This window comes from Diprion similis, chromosome 13 (assembly GCF_021155765.1).
Source record: "Diprion similis isolate iyDipSimi1 chromosome 13, iyDipSimi1.1, whole genome shotgun sequence".
Taxonomy (NCBI): domain Eukaryota; kingdom Metazoa; phylum Arthropoda; class Insecta; order Hymenoptera; family Diprionidae; genus Diprion; species Diprion similis.
In genome coordinates this window covers 8,175,040-8,193,887 of record NC_060117.1, presented here as the reverse complement: position 1 = coordinate 8,193,887, position 18,848 = coordinate 8,175,040, and the positions used below count along the sequence as shown (strand labels likewise).

Here is an 18,848-nt window from a genome sequence, read left to right as displayed (position 1 = left end):
CTGATTTAATCGACGAGCTAGTTGTACGGGTTTTACAAAACCTCAATTCAACCCATTTTTTATTTTATTATTTATTATTACAAATTGCAGTAAAAAATAATTGCACTATTACTACTAAAGTACTTCGCACACTGAAGATTATAACGTTATAGGTAGGTTGAAACTTATGATATAAAAACGATGAGTTAAGCTAAACCACTTGGTTAGCATCAGGACACCTTAGCGAAAAATTATTACTGAGAAATCGCTATTGCACCAAATCAGAAAAATTTGCGTCCGTGACTTGCGGAATTTTCTGGCATTCTGCACGGTTTTTGTCTCCGGTCTTTATTGGGATCCAATCGGATCCTATGCATATGAATCTGCTGTGAATAGATCCTGATACAGACTGGACAAAGAAAATAGATTCACCTATTCAGCATTTTCAACACGATATAAGAACAATTAAAATAATGTATTTTGCTGCTGTATTACACTAACATGTGATTGTTCTTTACATTCGCTAAGATAAGTTAGGATAAACTTTATACTATGCATGTGCAGGTAACGTTAACAAACTCGTAAAAGATAATATTTAAGTATAAAATAAGTCTATAAAATTAAATAAATAAATGCGACACACGTATTATAACTAAGGTATGGGTGGTCGATTTGGTGTACAGGATGAAATCGAACCATTAATGGACGAATTCCTTGAAACATCACACAGAATCAACTACTTAAGAACAGTTGAAGAACGACAGAGTGAAATTCTTTAGCCCGTTTGAAGAACTTGAAAAATATTCTGTTACACAAAAGTGAATGCCAATCAATCTTACATGTCATATAGATTAAGTAGAACTTTATGTTTCAAGTGATATCTATCGCTCGTGCTGGAAATCAAGGTATTGATCAATATAAAAACCAGTGGTTTTAGTTTGTAAGCAGCTAATTTACTGTAAAGTGCACCGATTCACCAAATTTCAAATTGGGGCGATTACAAGAGTTTTTGGTGTTTCATCTGCATAACCGATTTATGGTACTCATAATCCTTCTGGTCAACTGTCCACATCAGAATCATGTAGGCTGTGAACAATCCTGCCAGCAGACACCGATCAACGCTGTAAAATGAAGTTGATGATGTTAATAATAACAGTTATCGGTCGAACTTCAATAAGAGCTAATCTGATCTGAAGCTCAAACTCAACAAAGTTCAATGAAATAATCGCAGGATGGTGTTACATTTACTTTTTAAACTGAAGTAATGGAAGAACTAATGCTGATAGCAAATACAACTTTGCTCACCTCATGAACGGATGAATCCAGAAAATGATGAGGAAGCCTGTGAAGCTTGGATGTCTCATGTGGGAATACAAACGTTGGAGTTGCTCGCTCTTCATAATCAGCGGTTTTTGTCGGCCGGAAATTTTATAGTAAACTTGTTTCAGTCCCATAAGCTCGGAAATATCCATGACGACACAGCCGCCATAAATTATTAGCCAGGCCAGCATGTGAATGCTGGTAAATATCAGCCATAGCGATGTGCTGTGGAAGGTGTTGATGCTCCAAACCGTTGCCCAAGGCACGGGGCGCCAATTGCTGATTAAAAAATGGATCGCACCCGCGGCTGCAGTGTTATACACACTCCGTTCTATTTCCTCGAGGTCTAATCGCCGGTAAATATTCTTCACGAAGTCACTGGCCATCACGGAATGCTGCACCATAAATGTGCACAGCAGGCAGGTGTCCATCAACAATGTCCATATTGTCGAAACAACCAAAGATTCTTCTGAAGCATAAAAAGATAACTAATTTTTTTTCCAACACAATTACAGGAATGGCTTCATCACATTAGATTTTATCTATCGATATATGTATGTAGAATGAGAAAATAACCGTTAATTGTTTTCAAAATTCAAAAATTGATGGTTTTCAACGAACTGATACAATTTTCATGATCAATTTACTTCTTTTTTGGAAGGATAATGTATGATAACGGTATTTGTGCGTATGCTGGAGCTAATTAAAATTACTGAACGGAAATTTTTATGAATATACCTTTTAATTTTTATATTTTATACAGACTTCGATGGAATTTCGTTATTCATTCATCATATTGGGAAATGTTCCAATTCACAGAATGATGCAGAATTTTTCAGGGTAAAATCAACGTCAGAGTTGTACAAAAAATTCTTATCTTTTTTCCTGGAATGCCTAATGTTACTAAATGTTAAGATGTGGATTTCCTGTGTCAAAGGTTATTCATTCAAATTCTCAAGTCTTAATTTTGAGAATTTCTCGAAGTTTTTTCAAGTTTCAAAGTTTTTCAAGAACTTTCAAAGGAAACTTAAAAAAATTTCCCCGCAAATTAAAAAATAATTCTTCACCATCACGGATTGATAAAAAATGGAATTGATGAAATGGGTGTTGGGGATTTTTATGGTGGGTTTCGAATTAAAAAAAAAACTCCGAATCCAAATTGGGTAAAGACTGTTTAACGAAATTATTTATTTACAATGAGGGGTGTAGTGGAAAACAGGCGATGCACAGTTTTGAAGCACGTCCGAAGACAAAGACAGCTGAGAAGGAATTGACTTATTCCGGGCGCCATTCCCATCGCACTTAGTCCAAGACTTAGCTCAGGATTTTAGCTGGGCAATGAGAAAAAGTGCAAGATTTACAACCCTGGGTGCCCGGTAGTCAGTAAACAAACTCACTTTTTTCACGTTTTCCTCCGAATCAGACGCTTAAAACGTTCAATTTCTGTGAATAGTCGCATATTTTGTATATCTTAATATTATCACATGAGAATAGTGTCGTGGCATGCAATATTTTACACTATATTATCTGTAAATTCGCGCGAATAATGTAAAATAAAAACGGTACGCAAAAACCGAAGAATCTGGAGAATAAATCGACGACAATCAAACAATAGAAAAAAATTTGCCAACGGCACGCGGTGTTCCCAAGCGGTCACCCATCCAAGTACTGACCGCGCCCAATGTTGCTTGACTTCGGTGATCGGACGAGAACCGGTACTTTCAACATGGTATGGCCGTTGCCGAGGGAGATGAATCTCTGCTTCTTGAGATGCTTAAAGAAACTGGTAAATCCTTTTCCATTCTGTCTTCGGAAAAAAAAAAAAAAAAAGATGCCAACGGCACGCGGTGTTCCCAAGCGGTCACCCATCCAAGTACTGACCGCGCCCAATGTTGCTTAACTTCGGTGATCGGACGAGAACCGGTGCTTTCAACATGGTATGGCCGTTGCCGAGGGAGATGAATCTCTGCTTCTTGAGATGCTTAAAGAAACTGGTAAATCCTTTTCCATTCTGTCTTCGGAAAAAAAAAAAAAAAAAGATGCCAACGGCACGCGGTGTTCCCAAGCGGTCACCCATCCAAGTACTGACCGCGCCCAATGTTGCTTAACTTCGGTGATCGGACGAGAACCGGTGCTTTCAACATGGTATGGCCGTTGCCGGTGTTGTTAGAACATTACCCTCTGATCTCAAAAAGTTAAAAAATCTGCAGATGGACGAATGTTGTTGAATAGTATATTGTGTAACAATGGAACAAAGTCCAAGATTATTCCTGCCGGTGGGTTGACTAGTAGTCACCCGAAACAATAGTCGGATTTTATTCGTGTTTTACAATTAGAGCTTTATTTTCGACTCAACTCTGGCCAAATTATTGTCTTGAAAACAGGGGCTCGATATATCTTTCATAATATTGACTGTAAAATTCAAAACGCTGCTTGATAATTAAAAAATTCATTCTCAAAAATGTACGTAATTACTAATTAGTCTATATATATAAGTGTGGGTCGGCGGGAGCTGAGACGAGGAAACGGGTCCAGGGCCGCAAGCCCTGGTGGGGGCTTAGGGAGTGAAGCCCCCTCCCCCTTTCCACCTAAAAATATACTTTTTTAAAAATCAAATAAAATTAAAAAAAAAAAAAATCGAAAATACAATAAAAATAAAATAATTGTCCGGCATTTACAGAAGGAAAGGTGGACAGCTGTATCTTCTTTTCTTTCTCCCTCTCTCTCTCTCTCTCTCTAGTGTAAGCGACTCTGCTCTTAATTATGTTGCTTATCGTTAAATATGTATAAACTCGTATTGCTGGATTGCCCTTTGGCCCCACATAGGCATGAAAAATAAAATGTAATCCAATCTAATCTAATCTCTTTTTAAAGGTCATGAAAATGTTGATCTTCGCTGTGATCGCTAACACGCTGCAAAACAAGCGCCGACTATAGACCTTACCAAAGAATCCTGTTAATACAGTTAACATTATGATTGAGTCGGGAATAAAAAAATTACTGTTTTCATGGACATAGGACAGAAGTAAAACATTTTTTTTCCCTCAAATTAAGGTTATTAGAATTATATAATTCTAAATTACTTATATAACATGTCTCTTTTGTCTCTCGAATTAATTTGTTTATGCTCATTTACCGTGACATATATTTTTTAACAGAAATTAATTTTTCAATGAAAATAAAAAAAATTTCGAGTAATACATCCAATGAATGAAAATATGGACGAGGAAGTAGAATAAATTTATTCCAAGTGTAATGAGACCGCGATGTTCATATTATTCAACCTATTACTCATTTAAAAAAGCGTGAACTTCACTTGTGAAACAACTAGTCCAAGAGCTGACGATAAAAATTAGTCGTCTGATTTATAGTTCGATAATTCTCACCTTATTATACTGCCTTAACATCACTAAAAATTGATCGGGATGTCTGGCAGGTTTTTAGTGGTGGAGGCGGCTGCGGTATGGCAGTAAAGGGTTAAAAAAAAATCAATCGGACATCTGATTTGTGAAACGCTAATTTTTGGTGTGGTAGTAGTTCGTTATGTTTATCTATAATAAAAATTATGCCAGACACATTAGTTGGTGGAAAACTACCCTCAGACAGTAACATAAGTGCGCAAAAACGTCCCTTAATCGTCTCATAGATAAAGACTTGGGCTCGGACTTGGGTTGATGTTTTCTTGTCGAACAGACCGTCAATAGTATGTATATACAGTGCCAGATGACAATTTCAAGCCAAACAGCCCGCCAGACAATGACAAAGGTCGAAAAATTTGCACAGAACAGCCCTTGCTGAACGCGGTTGTAATGCTTGCCCCTCTGCCGCGGCCTCGTGAGACCGTTGAAAATCGGATGATCATTCCAAGTAGTCAGTCTATGCCATTTGGCCATTGCGAGCAGTTGTATGTACTCAGCTAACGAGATATTACTTGTGGATTTCTATTTGTATCACGTGAAAATCATGGTGTTGAGACGTTGTGTGTTTTGTCGTACCGAAAGTAAAAACCTGATATCGTTTAATCGTGATACAGTGAAGATGTGTAGAAATATAAAAAAAATACGTCTAAAAAAAAATTTTAAATATGGTGACCTTAAAATCACTTTTTTCCCCGCGTGCAAAGTAGGGTATCACTCTAGATGTTATGAAAAATTCATCACGTTGCCGGGTAAATACTACGAAGGAGACGCAAATGAAGAACCCGATGCGTCCTTGGTGTCATCACTTCCATCAACCTCTGCTGAAGCACGTGAGGTAACACAGCCGTCTGCGTCCTCACATAGTACCACAACGAGCAGTTCACAAGAGACTCGTGAGGTATGTATATTTTGTAAGAAACTTCGGCAAAGAGTTAAAGGAAAGGAACATATTTTACGTAATGCTGACAAAAGTGGTTTGGTAGATAGTCTAAAAAAGTAGGCGACAACACTAAATAATTTCGAATTGTTGGAAATAATTGAGAAGGCTTATTAAAGTAAGTTTCATTCATGTATGAACTCAAAACGCGAGAACATTATCTGGCGCGATAAAATGGAATTATGATAAAATAGCCTACGACGAACTATGTACAGTCGAACCTCGCTAACTCGAAAACCTTCATATGTCTGAGATTCAGTCTATTCCCTTGCAAAAACCTGTGTAATTCGAAGAAAAAACAGAGAATAATTCGAAGTTTCCCAAACGTATCAAAGTCCATTATTTTGCTTCTGTAATTCGAGTTCAAAGATACCTAATCTCTCCAAGTCAAAGGCTACCACTATAACTCGAAGCGCGACAGTTTGTCTTGAAATGATTTACAGACAGAACTTGATTTCATCGTCAAGTATCGATGAAAAAATTAGGGTGATTGAAGCAGTGAAGTCTGGTTCAAAAAAGAAGAGAAAATATATTTGGCGAATTTTTGCGAGCCTCTATGAGTCGAATATTGTCTTGGTCACCCTCTGTTACTTGAAAACTTCGATAAGACGAAACCTCTCTTACTCGAAGAAATTAACTCTCCCCCTGAGATTCGGGTTGGTGAGGTTCGCTATACTTATATTAAAGATAATAAAGTGAAACGTCGGAAATGATATCTTTTGAGTTTTTTATCCAGCTTACACGAAAGTACTGTGCAAAGATTACGAGAAAAGGACTCTGCGTTTAAGGATGAGGTGTTACCTCCACAGCATTTGACAGTAAAAATCGTGAAAACATTTGGTACGAAAATCTAAATAGTGAACATACATAATCACAATATAGTGACGCACGTAGATATCTACGTAGCTCACTCTGAGAGATAAAATTTTAAAATAAATAAAAATACTTCCCCAGATACTCCGGCAATAACTGATTTCCTACACGGCACGAAATACGCCAGAAATATTTCAGAAATGTAACAACATTTTAGATTCGTTACATAATTTCAGGAATATTTCTGAAACGTTTCTGAAAGATGTCAATTGTAATATTTACTTTCCAATATTGCGGAAACGTTTTAGAAATATTTCAAATGCAACATAACATCACCGGTACTTTCGAAACGTTTCAGAAATATCTCAAATGTAACATAACATTTTCGATAGTATAAATATATTTAAGAAATATTTCAAATGCAATGTAACATCGTTAAGGCGGTATAATTAAAGGTGAGAATTATCGATCTATAAATCTGGCGACTAATTTTGTCGTTAACTCTCCGTCTAAACGGCGCGGCGCCTGCGACTAAGTTCCAGCCTTCTCCTAACATAGGCCAGGAAAATAGTACTGTAACTTACACTTTTACTTTACTTTATCAACTTTATCAAGGTGTTGACTTTGCAAATCAACAACGTTTTGATAGTTAAGGTTCACTTTCTCGTATTAATAAGCCCCGTAACTCTGGCTGTTAGCTTCAGCTTTGTATGAATGAGATGATATTAGAGATGCTTTAACTGTGTAGCTAATGTGATATAGAACTTGGTCCAACAGCTGCTTTATTTCCGTTAAAAACCCGAATGTTAGGAGATATAACTGGAACGTAATTGTAGTATCTTGTCTCTTCTGTACCTTCAATATAAAAGGTAAAAAGTTACAGAGGCCACAAGTGATTTAATTTAAAAATACGATAATTTTCACTGAATTTTCACTGAATACTATACATTGCTTACTGATTTTTTTCAAATAAAAACCAGTAAACAAAAAAAAAAAGTGTTAACATTTTTTTTTGATTTCCCTCTTAAGTATTTTTACAAGATTTCATCACTTAGAGATAAGAAGACATGCGAATGAAATTCTAAACAATGAGGAATAATGTTACAACTTTTTACCTCCTGATATTATGTAACTTTTTTCATCAACTTGAGCAGTTGATCAGTCATCGCAATTTGGCTTAGGACATACTCAATTACCCTTACAGGTTCTCTAACTTCAGGCTTCCTCTGATTTCACCTCACCTCACTTGACCACATTAACGCGAATCGTAATATACCAATAGACCATTGAGAACAGCAGAAAAAGTTCAGTTTTCAAGTCTGAAGATTGAAATCTTCACTTTGTTACCAGTTTTTCTGTTTTTTGATGCAGAAACGTTTTCACTTTTGGTGCAGAAAAGTTTTATTCAAGACATGTTCAATTTGTAACACTCAATGAATCGCGTAAACGCAAAAGATATTTTTTATTGACAATGAATCAAGATAAATGTGCTAATAAATACACCGCAAATAATATGTAATGTCTAATTTTTTTATTTTTTATAGTGTCAAAACTTAGGCGTCTCAGGGGACGTAGCTATCAGCTACGTGGATAGCGACAGCGACGAACTACCAATCGATTCGAAGTGTGAATATCGTGAAGCACTTAAGGTAAATTTCTATTCAATCGATATAATTTAACTTGAGAAAGTGATCATGCTTAGATACAGAATTGCTTCAGATCTGTAGTAATCGCTCTGTAATTGTCAATTGATCTCGAAAGAAAAATTTGTAAATAATATGATTGTCGAGTAGACAATAAGTCGAGTCTTGGTCATGACTCGTGATTCACATTTTACAGTTTTTGCTTAAATAATATTTCATATTACTTGTACAGTTCGCCAGATCTGAAACCGAGAAGTGCAAGAATGTTCTGTTATCGATTGACAAGATGCAGAAGCAAGAATTATCAAGATGGAAGGATCTTTTGAAACAGTCCTCCCTGACTAGTGCTTGCGACGGATTGTTTGTTTTTGAAAAAAAAACATTCCCATTAACTACGAAGAACGAAATGGCTCCGATCCATATGACTGGGGTCGTCGGGAATGGCGGAAAACTAGAAGACACCCCTAAGACTAACTCTTGTTTCGCATCTTCATCATCTGAAAACGCGCCACCAGCTTGGTTCAGAAGTTATATGGATTCGGTAAACTTGGATCACACATAATAATAATATAATGCTTTCAAGAGTATGCAAATAGAAGGCTGAAAGAATGGGTGAAATTTGGGAATTTGTATCTTAACAACCAATAATTCAATTCGACTTATGTTTATTTGATTTCAAAGTATATATAAATTTCACGTCCTTCTTCCAACTACTCGACAAGTCCTTATTCATTTTTCGTCCTTTCCAGATGAAGCGTGAAGTCGTTGAAGAGGTTTCAACAAAAGTAACTTCGGATATAAAGGCGGTACTGGCTTCAGGTCCTTTAGAGACATGTGTTTCGTACATTCGTTCCATGCGTCACAATCGTCATTTTCGAGACTTAAATACAGAAGAGACGCAACGTCGTAACAAGAAAAAGCAACCCATCAGCGAAGCAGAATCAAGCGATGCGTTTAGCCCACCTCAACAGCTGTACACTCGAATACTTCGAAATCGAAAGAAGATCGAAACTTTTGCACATAATGTTCGGAAGTCAACTGTGAAGAAGCAAACGAAGTCGGACAAGATGAAAAACTCTTGTCAGAATGCTGCTCTGCTATAAGATTTAATCGATAAGCGTTCCAAAAGCGCTTTTGTACCTGTCTTACATAGGCTAGGAAAATAGTACTGTAACTTACACTTTTACTTGACATTACTTTAAAATCGATCTCCTATGGATCCCATTATATCGAGAAAAAATGTCTGCATTTCATGTTTGCAATCATTGACTAAAAGTTGTTAGACAGCTAGGTAAGCAGGGCCGTTTGATAGGTAGGAGAGTGACCAGGCAGAAAACGTCGGTACAGTAATTTCCTACTATCACCGCCTCAATTGATAAGGTTGATCCCACAACCGAGTCGGTAAGTTCAGAGCGTTGTCATTACCTGTTCGAATGAATACCCACGGCTGCTCGTCTTCAACCATTATAGTCGATGGTGCAATACACAAAATGACTCGGTCGGTAAGGGGTAGAACTGATGAGTTTCGTTAGTCATAGATAGCGCGCGCAATCTTCTATCTATAGTTACAACAGGTTTATAGCCTGTGGGAGGAACCAAGGCAACGCGTATTGCCCATTGTATGCTATATATAGGTATATGTATTATGTATATATATAGACATCATGTTTGCGTACGGGACGCGGCGTTTTGAGCCCATTTTGAGTCATAAGCCATGGCCCTCTACATACATACAATCGTTGTCAAAGTAAGATCATGCGATCTGTAACGAGCTAGTATATCAAATGATTACATTACCTTCGGCCGTACGAAGCATGGACTTTTGATTCTCGTTATGATTCGACAAGAAATATGTAAAATTGCATACGACATAAAACGTGTAAACGAAACTGCTCGCGCACACAACGACGCTAACCGCTTTAGCGATCATTTCGGCCAAGAATTAATACGATTAACCGTCAGCACTGTCAGAACTGAAATTCAGCTACTTTCTACATACATACACAAAGTACTTTAAACCGTGTCTATCTGACAGAATGGACCTTGTACAATGAACAAAATTATAGGATTTTTAAGTACAGAAATAAAGGTAAAGGGAAACCACGAACTTCACATGTAACTTCACAGGTTACAAAACGAAATTCCTGGGTACGAATACGCCTAAAACATCGTCTGGGGGGGGGAGGATGGTGGGATAGGAAAATAAATAAAGCACATCAGCGCTACGTAGCGGTAGAGACGTTTACTAGTAATCCTTTTAGTGACTGGTTGCTGCGTAGTTTTCATTGATCGAACCACGTCAACGACGGTGCATCGTGTGCGGTTGTTTGGCGCTTCACAGTTCACAGAGGCAAAGTCAGTCTCGCGAAGATGTGATTTTCCACCGTGCGGCTGTTTAGAGCTTAGACCGGTAAATTGATGCGACAGTGGTGTGGAGAAAGGAGTGAGAAGTAATATCCGAAAATAAAAATAACCCGAGAATAGATCAGAGGCGTGGAGTATAAATAGGCCGGTGCGTAATAGCGATGTCTTCGTCGAAGGGATCGCAGTCAGGGTCAGCAGACGGCGGCCAGCGCGAACTGATTTTTGAGCTCCAGTGCAAACAGGCGGCTAAATCTTCCGGGAAACGACAGGATTCAAAGGCTAGGATCGGCATCTGTGACCCTCCTGACCCCGCTCTTGACCTCTGGCTCTTCAAATCATATCTGGTAAAAATGCACAAGATTGATGCAAAGTATAACGGCACTGTTTTGTGCCGATCTGTCAACGCGCCACTCGATGGCGACGACTCGACGCCATCTCGAAATAAAAGCAAAGCTTTCTTGGAAAGCCCGAATATTCGTTAAATGCGGATCGGCAGCTCAGCTGCAAACCGCAAACGTTATTATCAACTCGTTTCCTTATCGTGGGCTGTCGCTTCCGCTTGTTTGTAATTGTTCACGACTGCTGTCTTCCCAATGTTTACATAACACGTTCGTTCTTCCTTGTTTCGACTCCATTTTGTCTCAGATGCGAGAGTGAAGTTTGTTACGTTTATTCAATGGGATAACAAAATTTTACATCAGCGACAAAGTTTGTACGATTATGAGGTTGTAACGGAAGATATTATTAGTTCACTACTTTTTGGGTTTATTTGAAATTCTTTGAAATCGGAACATTCTTGTAATTCAGATTTTACGAGTATTTTGCAGACTCGACTAACTTCAGAGTCAATCTAAGGTTGTTGATTAATAACGCCGCCATTTTGTGTATCATCGCAACAAAAAAAATTTCTTCTAAACTTGAATACTTTAATAAAATTATGTTAAAATTTGAAAATGATTAGATTATTTTATCACCTTTAAAAAAATTCTCGAAAAATACCTATTTTTCACGCTTCTAAAGGGATTTCTGATATCCTTAATGATATTGAAGTTAGTATCGTATTGAAGTTGGTAACTTATCGTAACGATTCATGCTGAGGAAAAACCGTTATTTCGTGATTTTGGAATTGTTTGAAATTCAGTAAACCGTAATGAAACAAAACACACTAATATTTCGAAATTTTAGGTCCTTCAAAATCGTCGTAAAATTAATAAAATAGTAATTTTTTCCACAACTCTTCGTTTCGATTACGTTTCTAATTTCAACCTTGTATGAATTAGTAAGTTTTTGTTTTCTGTTTCGTAACTAACTTCAACCTCGTAAATTTAGCCCCTACAAGTTAACAACTATATTAACAGATTCGCAGAAAAGCGATGAAAAAATGTCTGTCAAGTATGTTATCAGAACAGCATAGTTTACTTCTTTTATTATGTATATCTGATATCTTTGACAAATGGAGTGATTGAATATTTTTTTCTGCGATAATGCAGCGAACTTCAACCTCGTTGCAGTACCTACACATGTACGCATCAATAATGTTTATACAATTATGTTTATTTCTGATCTTTGATGGGATTTGAAGCGATTTAAAAACAGTACGACCTTTATTTTTTATCCTGGTTTACTTTTCACACTCTGCATATGTAAATTCTGTTGCATAGCGACTCTCGCATCGCTTGTAAGCGAACGATAAGCTCTGCGTTGAAGCCTAACGACTATTCTTGCTGAGGTCTTAAGTTTTAATGATCAATTTCATTCAGGCTTATCTTAAAGAATGACCATTATGTGAGCGTAAACATCTTTGAAATGCAGTAAACAGTAAATTGTGGCATAAATGGCACATAGTACATTCATTATCTTTGAGCTGTGGTCTCTAAACAATGATTTTTAAACCATTGGAAGTTGGTCATTTGTTAGTGATTTCTTCGAAACGTGAATTATTACGACAACATCACTAACTTCAACCTTGCCAAATATTTATGTTTGAGTACCTATATCTGGGTAGAGGTGAACAACCTAGTGTACACGGTCTCGGAATGTTTGCACTAGTCTCGCTTTGATATCCACTATCGCCAAGAATTGTTGGTAAATAATAGAAACTACGGAAGTAAAATGTATCCAGTCTTCGGTCGTTACTAACGCTGCTTTTTTTTATCAAGGAATATAAATCGTTCGTCATTTTCGTTCACCACTCGTGAATTTCTTGTCTTAATTACAGGTTACTCACAACCTGAGTTTTCAATTCAGTTTAAACCGCTGTACAGGCAAACTATTTTTGACATTAGAAGATAAAATACAGTCATTTGATACCCATAAATTTATCAAGGTGTTAACTTTCTCTGCGAATCAACAACGTTTTGATAGTTAAGGTTCACTTTCTCGTGTTAATAAGCCCCGTAACTCTGGCTGTTAGCTTCAGCTTTGTATGAATGAGATGATATTAGAGATGCTTTAACTGTGTAGCTGATGTGATACAGAACTTGGTCCAACAGCTGCTTTATCTCCGTTAAAAAATCGAATGTTCAGAGACATAACTGGAACCTGATTGTAGCATTTTGTCTCTCCTCTATCTTCAATATAAAAGGTGAAAAGTTACGGAGGCCACAATTGATTTAGTTTAAAAATACGAGAAAACTGAAACATCACAGATTATTTCATTTTTCACTGAATACTATGCATTGCTTACTGATTTCCTCTAATTTCACCTCACCTCACTTGACCACATTAACGTGAATCGTAATATACCAACAAACTATTGAGAACAGCAAAAAAAGTTCAGTTTTCAAGTCTGAAAATTGGCTTCTGCACAGTTTTTTACTTTGTTACCAGTTTTTCTGTTTTTTGATGCAGAAACGTTTTCACTTTTGGTGCTGAAAAGTCTTATTCAAGACAAGTTAAATTTGTAACACTCAATGAATCGCGTAAACGCGAAAGGTATTTTTTATTGACAATGAATCAAGATTAATGTGCTAATAAATACACCGCAAATAATATGTAATATCTAATTTTTTTATTTTTTATAGTGTCAAAACTTAGGCGTCTCAGGAGACGTAGCTATCAGCTACGTGGATAGCGACGGCGACGAACTACCAATCGATTCGGAGTGTGAATTTCGTGAAGCACTTAAGGTAAATTTCTTTTCAATCCATATAATTTAACTTGAGAAAGTAACCATGCTTACATACAGAATTGTTTCAGATCTGTGGCAATCGCTCTGTAATTGTCAATTGATCTCGAAAGAAAAATTTGTAAATAATATGATTTCAGAGTAGACAATAAGTCGAGTCTTAGCGATGACTTGTGATTCACATTTTACAGTTTTGGCTTAAATAATATTTCATATTATTTTTACAGTTCGCCAGATCTCAAACCAAGAAGTACAAGAATGTTCTGTTATTGATTGACAAGATAGAGAAGCAAGAATCATCGTCTGACAAGGGTCTTTCGAAACAGTCCTCCCTGACTAGTGCTTGCAACGGATTGTTTGTTTTTGAAAAAAAAACATTCCCATTAACTACGAAGAACGAAATGGCTCCGATCCATATGACTGGGGTCGTCGGGAATGGCGGAAAACTAGAAGACAACCCTAAGACTAAGTCTTGTTTCGCATCTTCATCATCTGAAAACGCGCCACCAGCTTGGTTCAGAAGTTATATGGATTCGGTAAACTTGGATCACACATAATAATAATATAATGCTTTCAAGAGTATGCAAATAGAAGGCTGAAAAAATGGGTGAAATTTGGGAATTTATATCTTAACAACCAATAATTCAATTCGACTTATGTTTATTTGATTCCAAAGTATATATAACTTTCACGTCCTTCTTCTAACTACTCAACAAGTCCTTATTAATTTTTCGTCCTTTCCAGATGAAGCGTGAAATCGTTGAAGAGGTCTCTACAAAAGTAACTTCGGATATAATGGCGGTACTGGCTTCAGGTCCTTTAGAGACATGTGTTTCGTACATTCGTTCCATGCGTCACAATCGTCATTTTCGAGACTTAAATACTGAAGAAAAGCAACGTCGCAAGAAAAAAAAGCGACCCATCGCCGAAGCAGAATCAAGCGATGCGTTTAGCCCACCTCAACAGCCGTACACTCGAATGCTTCGAAATCTAAAGAAAATCGAAACTTTTGCACATAATGTTCAGAAGTCGATTGTGAAGAAGCAAACGAAGTCGGACAAGATGAAAAACTCTTGTCAGAATACTACTCTGCTGGATAATATCCTCGATAAGCGTTCCAAAAGCGCTTTTGTACCTGTCGTCATTTCAGCACCGCCACAGGAAGAACAGGCCAAGAAATGCGATCTAGGTTCGAACATGTCTTCCTGCAGCGAGGGAAGGGCTCGAATGAATTGCTCCGTAACTGGACAAGAAATGCTCGAGAAGCCAACGGGCAAAGGAACCTCGTTCCAGGGCGAGTCGGACAGTGACAACATCAGCATGTTGGACGACAGCGATAACTCTGATAATCTTTCGGACGCTGAGCACGACTATAACTTTGAAATGATACAGACACCGCCCTGCTTCAATCTAGACAAACCATTGAACAAGTGCCACACGCAAGATTCAAAACTTCCCGAAACGTTTGACAACAGAGCTCGGCCAACGGTGGACAGACAGAACTTCAACGTCGTGTGCGAAGTAGAGAGCGATCGTAACAACAATCAGGATTCTCCGAGCTTCGAGGTGCTCTCAGGCCCAGTGTCTTCCGCCTCCTCACTTCATCTAGATGAGGACCATTTTCATGTGAGCAGAAATATATCGGAACAAACGTCGAACGCAGACCTCATCGATCTTGACCACGAGGATCGGGATGAGAAAAAAAGCGATGTGCTTATAGTCGACATGGAGGGAAAGGTAGTTGGAAAAAGTACCGATCATGAAACAAACGAATCGAGCGAAATATCTTTGGATAAACGACCCGGAGGCGCTTACGCTTTCGTCAATGAAACTTTACCAAGCCACGTCACCAAAGATGCTTCGCAAATGTCTAAGTCTGATACAAATTTGGGTGAATTGAACGACGAGAGCTGTAACTTGAATTTGATCATGAAGAGTTCTCATCCGAGTTACGAAACGAAGAAAGATAAAACAGCCCCTACCGTCACCCAATCGCAAACAGACTTCACCTCAGGAATGGCAAACGAGACAACGCACAGCTTCAGCTCTCATAGTTCTCGCGCCACGGGCAGCAGCGTTTACAACTTTACGCAAGTTCATACGCGAACGAGTCACACAGGTCCGAAGTACACGGTCGTTGATAACAACGCTTCGAAAGGTCTCGAAGAGACCAAGTATACTTCCTGCGAAAATAATCTCGGCGCAAGGGGCTGCCAATCGAAACGAACGAACGATACGAGCGGAAAATATATAAGGGAATTTACCAGCGAAGGTTCAGCCTGCGTTTTCACCGAACAACCGCAGAAGTCAAGCGTCGAAAACGGAACCCGTGAGTCGTCTCCAGATTTTGGTCGTGCGACTAACGACTCTGTACATATTTTGCCTGAGACATTGGTATCTGGCGCAGTAACCGTCGCATCAAGTGCTTACTCAACCGCACGCCGAGTTTTTGATCGGATTCGCAATATGCAGACGGTAATAATGCTCAAAGAATTAGATGTCCTTAAATTTTCCAATGCAACGAGAACCCTCATTGAGTTATTCAAGATGGAATGCACCCATGGCTGGTCCCTCTCCCCTAACGATATTGACAATGAAGTTTAAACAAAGCTACAATTACGCAAACCTTCAATTCACTAACGTTCATTTTTTAGACCTCGAAAATCCAGTGATAACAACGTACTCACAGAGAATCACTCAAGTCCGACAGATTATGCTTTATTTACATCCTTTATACGCCCGATTTTAATCCCTTCAATAAAATTATACATTCTACTTTTGTAATTGAAACTTGTTTTTTTATTCGATAAAGATCGTTATGGGCAGCCAGCCAAAATTTTGCAGTTGAAAAAGTAACGCTTTCTTTTTTTAAATAAATTCAACGCATAGGTCGGGTGTTTTGTGTCAATCATTTTTTTTTTCTCTTTTCATTCTAATTCAGATAACTCACCAGGGTGGAAAATCTTTTTTTACAAGTCAATGTCTTTTGAATTATACTCAAGTTTTTTACACATGAATTTTTACTCGAAACGTCTAGTTTTTGTATCAATTTTTCAATTCTGTTATAATTGCGATTGTGAGGATGTTGGTTAGCCTGTTATTAGCTGGGAATTTTCTGGATTTCAAAAAAAGCACACAGAACACAGAGAATTATGCACAATGCTAAATTTGTAACAATTTTGCCTTGAAAAACGAGACGATTAGAACATTTTTCAAATAGTAATATTACTTAAAATACACACTTTTCTTGTAATTTAGTATTTTTTGGATTTCTATTTCTCTGCAATTGTCAGAAATATCGATTTATGATTTTCTTCTACCGGTATTTGCTTATAATATATTTCCAGCTAATATTACTTAATTTTTACAATTCGACTCTTTTTTTTGTTTTCTTCACTTTTAAAATCTGAAACACGATCGCCAAAAACAAGTTCATCACTTCTTAATTATAACGTGTATCAACTACCTACTTGTGTGTTTTTGTTTTGTTTTCTTTTTCATAATAATAACTTGGATACAATTGACATACAGTATCGCACATTATTTTTATCAATAATGCAATTTAATAACGATAAATCGCCATTTCTTCTTTTAAATCGATCATTATAACGATCAGTGAGTCATACATATAGCTATTTCTAAAAAGTTATCTAAAGGTCACTTTATTTTCTTTAATTAATTCACTAACTTGTTTCAAGATTAGAAATTTCAAAACAACAGTTTTTGTTACTATTCTTCATAACTCACACATTCAAAATCCTCAGTCCAAGCATGCAAAGCAATGTTTTGACTTTGATATTGTCTTATGATATTCTATGTTACTTTAAAGCACGTCAGGTGATGTATATCAACCTATTATCACGTCGTAAAATGAGATTACTTGCCTTTGACTTACTTTATCTCGGTGTAAAAATATAGTCGGGCATTTGGACCTGAAGCATCATCAAGCTAGTTGAGAGTGATTAACAGAAGAAGCTTGATGACGCTTTGCTTCCAAACCCTTTATCATTCTTGCCATTCTTCTTACCATTCATTTCACGTCTCGATGATATTTATCGCCAGTTTTACTATTTTTGATTCCTTTATCTGTGGTATTATTCTTTAGTTATAAAACTAATGATTTGTGACGATTGAGTTGATTATCTATTCTTCGCTACATTCGTTGTTACGGAAAAATATATGCCACTCAGTTTTTCTTTTTCCTAACGAAAGAAAAAATAAATAAATTAATGTCGTCTTACAGGGAGATGTTCATGAAAATGTGGAGGACGACATTCATGATCCGGCCATGGTCGAAAGATACTTCGAAGTTCTTCAAGAAATGGGATTCACCAACGTTGAATTGAACGCCCGACTTCTCAACGAATACAAATTCGATATGTCAAGAGTGATAAGTGAGTTGTTACAATAAAATGGTAAAAAAATATGAATTATCAAACTAGTAGGTGATATTTAATAAATATAATGTATTAACGAAGAAAATTTCAATCCAATATGAATTTTGATTTGGATAAAAACATCCCTTTCGAACGATGTTACGATAAAGAGAGATAAAAAAAAAATTAAAAAAATAAAAAAATAATATCAAGTAGTATTACCTGGTTAAAAATCATTTTTATCAACAATTTTTATGATAAAAATAAGAATTTGACAGGTATGAATATCTACATACGTATTATTTAGGCTGGACAGGTGTTTTCAATAAAAATTGAGATATTTTCGCATAGCAAAGATGGTATATTGATAATCTTACTGGATTTTTAACGGATTATAGACTGTGAACATTGGCTCTGTTGAAAATTAGTAAATTACAGAAAAGTAAAAAAATTATACGCTTAATGAAAGAATGATAAATTTACCAACAATTAAACAAACTTCAATAACCGACGCAAAGTTGTAACTTGAGAACCATTATCTTTTCCTAGACTTCGAGTAGTTGTACAAAATATGTATTTTTTACTGGAACCGTACGTCAAAATTCTGTACGCCAATGAATGTTATTGAAACATTTAATTCATTTATCCCCGCATCTTTGTTTAGAACCATTGATACGTATTAAACTATAAATCACCATATAGTTGACTGAAAGTAATATAACTATTGCCTACAATCTTACAGTAAAACATTTTCAGAGTACCTAGGCTAAATCGTAAATACATTTACTAATTGCACTTACCAAGCCGCCTGGGTATTCTGCATCAAATTTTCTTAGTCAATTGTTAGTATTCTTGTTGTTCGCACCAACT

The 18,848-nt window shown here is 36.8% G+C and overlaps 2 protein-coding genes and 3 non-coding genes across 8 annotated transcripts; 1 reads left to right on the top strand and 4 right to left on the bottom strand.

The window, feature by feature from the left end:
* Positions 1-51: 51 nt before the first annotated feature.
* Positions 52-10,154, bottom strand: LOC124413814 (nurim homolog). The gene is made up of 3 exons (XM_046894597.1): positions 9,909-10,154; positions 1,285-1,768; positions 52-1,100 (listed from the first exon to the last, which is right to left on the bottom strand). The coding sequence occupies exons 1-3, from the start codon at positions 10,039-10,041 to the stop codon at positions 977-979; spliced, it is 741 nt and encodes a 246-aa protein (XP_046750553.1). The 5' UTR covers positions 10,042-10,154; the 3' UTR covers positions 52-976.
* On the bottom strand, positions 2,924-3,042 carry LOC124414372. The gene has a single exon (XR_006930010.1). It is a non-coding gene; the product is annotated as a 5S ribosomal RNA (ribosomal RNA).
* Positions 3,132-3,250, bottom strand: LOC124414360. The gene has a single exon (XR_006929999.1). It is a non-coding gene; the product is annotated as a 5S ribosomal RNA (ribosomal RNA).
* LOC124414289 lies at positions 3,340-3,458 on the bottom strand. The gene has a single exon (XR_006929934.1). It is a non-coding gene; the product is annotated as a 5S ribosomal RNA (ribosomal RNA).
* A 290-nt stretch (positions 10,155-10,444) lies between the features above and the next one.
* On the top strand, positions 10,445-18,078 carry LOC124413813. 4 transcript variants are annotated; one of them, XM_046894596.1, is made up of 5 exons: positions 10,445-10,819; positions 13,499-13,603; positions 13,830-14,138; positions 14,347-15,931; positions 17,846-18,078. In XM_046894596.1, the coding sequence occupies exons 1-5, from the start codon at positions 10,637-10,639 to the stop codon at positions 17,857-17,859; spliced, it is 2,196 nt and encodes a 731-aa protein (XP_046750552.1). In that variant the 5' UTR covers positions 10,445-10,636; the 3' UTR covers positions 17,860-18,078. The 4 variants fall into 4 exon arrangements, with proteins under 4 accessions (XP_046750552.1, XP_046750551.1, XP_046750549.1 ...); XM_046894595.1 differs by having other exon boundaries at positions 17,815-18,078; XM_046894593.1 differs by having other exon boundaries at positions 14,347-16,077.
* Positions 18,079-18,848: the final 770 nt, after the last annotated feature.

Bases quoted from the DNA above. Each gene is read 5' to 3' on its own strand.
- LOC124413814 (XM_046894597.1), bottom strand. From the start codon at position 10,041: ATGATCGCTAAAGCGGTTAGCGTCGTTGTGTGCGCGAGCAGTTTCGTT. The intron at 1,769-9,908 runs GTAATGTAATCA...TTTATGCTTCAG, and splicing joins CATGCTTCGTACGGCCGAAG to AAGAATCTTTGGTTGTTTCG. The intron at 1,101-1,284 runs GTGAGCAAAGTT...TTCATTTTACAG, and splicing joins TGGATTCATCCGTTCATGAG to CGTTGATCGGTGTCTGCTGG.
- LOC124413813 (XM_046894593.1), top strand. From the start codon at position 10,637: ATGTCTTCGTCGAAGGGATCGCAGTCAGGGTCAGCAGACGGCGGCCAG. The intron at 10,820-13,498 runs GTAAAAATGCAC...TATTTTTTATAG, and splicing joins GGCTCTTCAAATCATATCTG to TGTCAAAACTTAGGCGTCTC. The intron at 13,604-13,829 runs GTAAATTTCTTT...TTATTTTTACAG, and splicing joins AATTTCGTGAAGCACTTAAG to TTCGCCAGATCTCAAACCAA.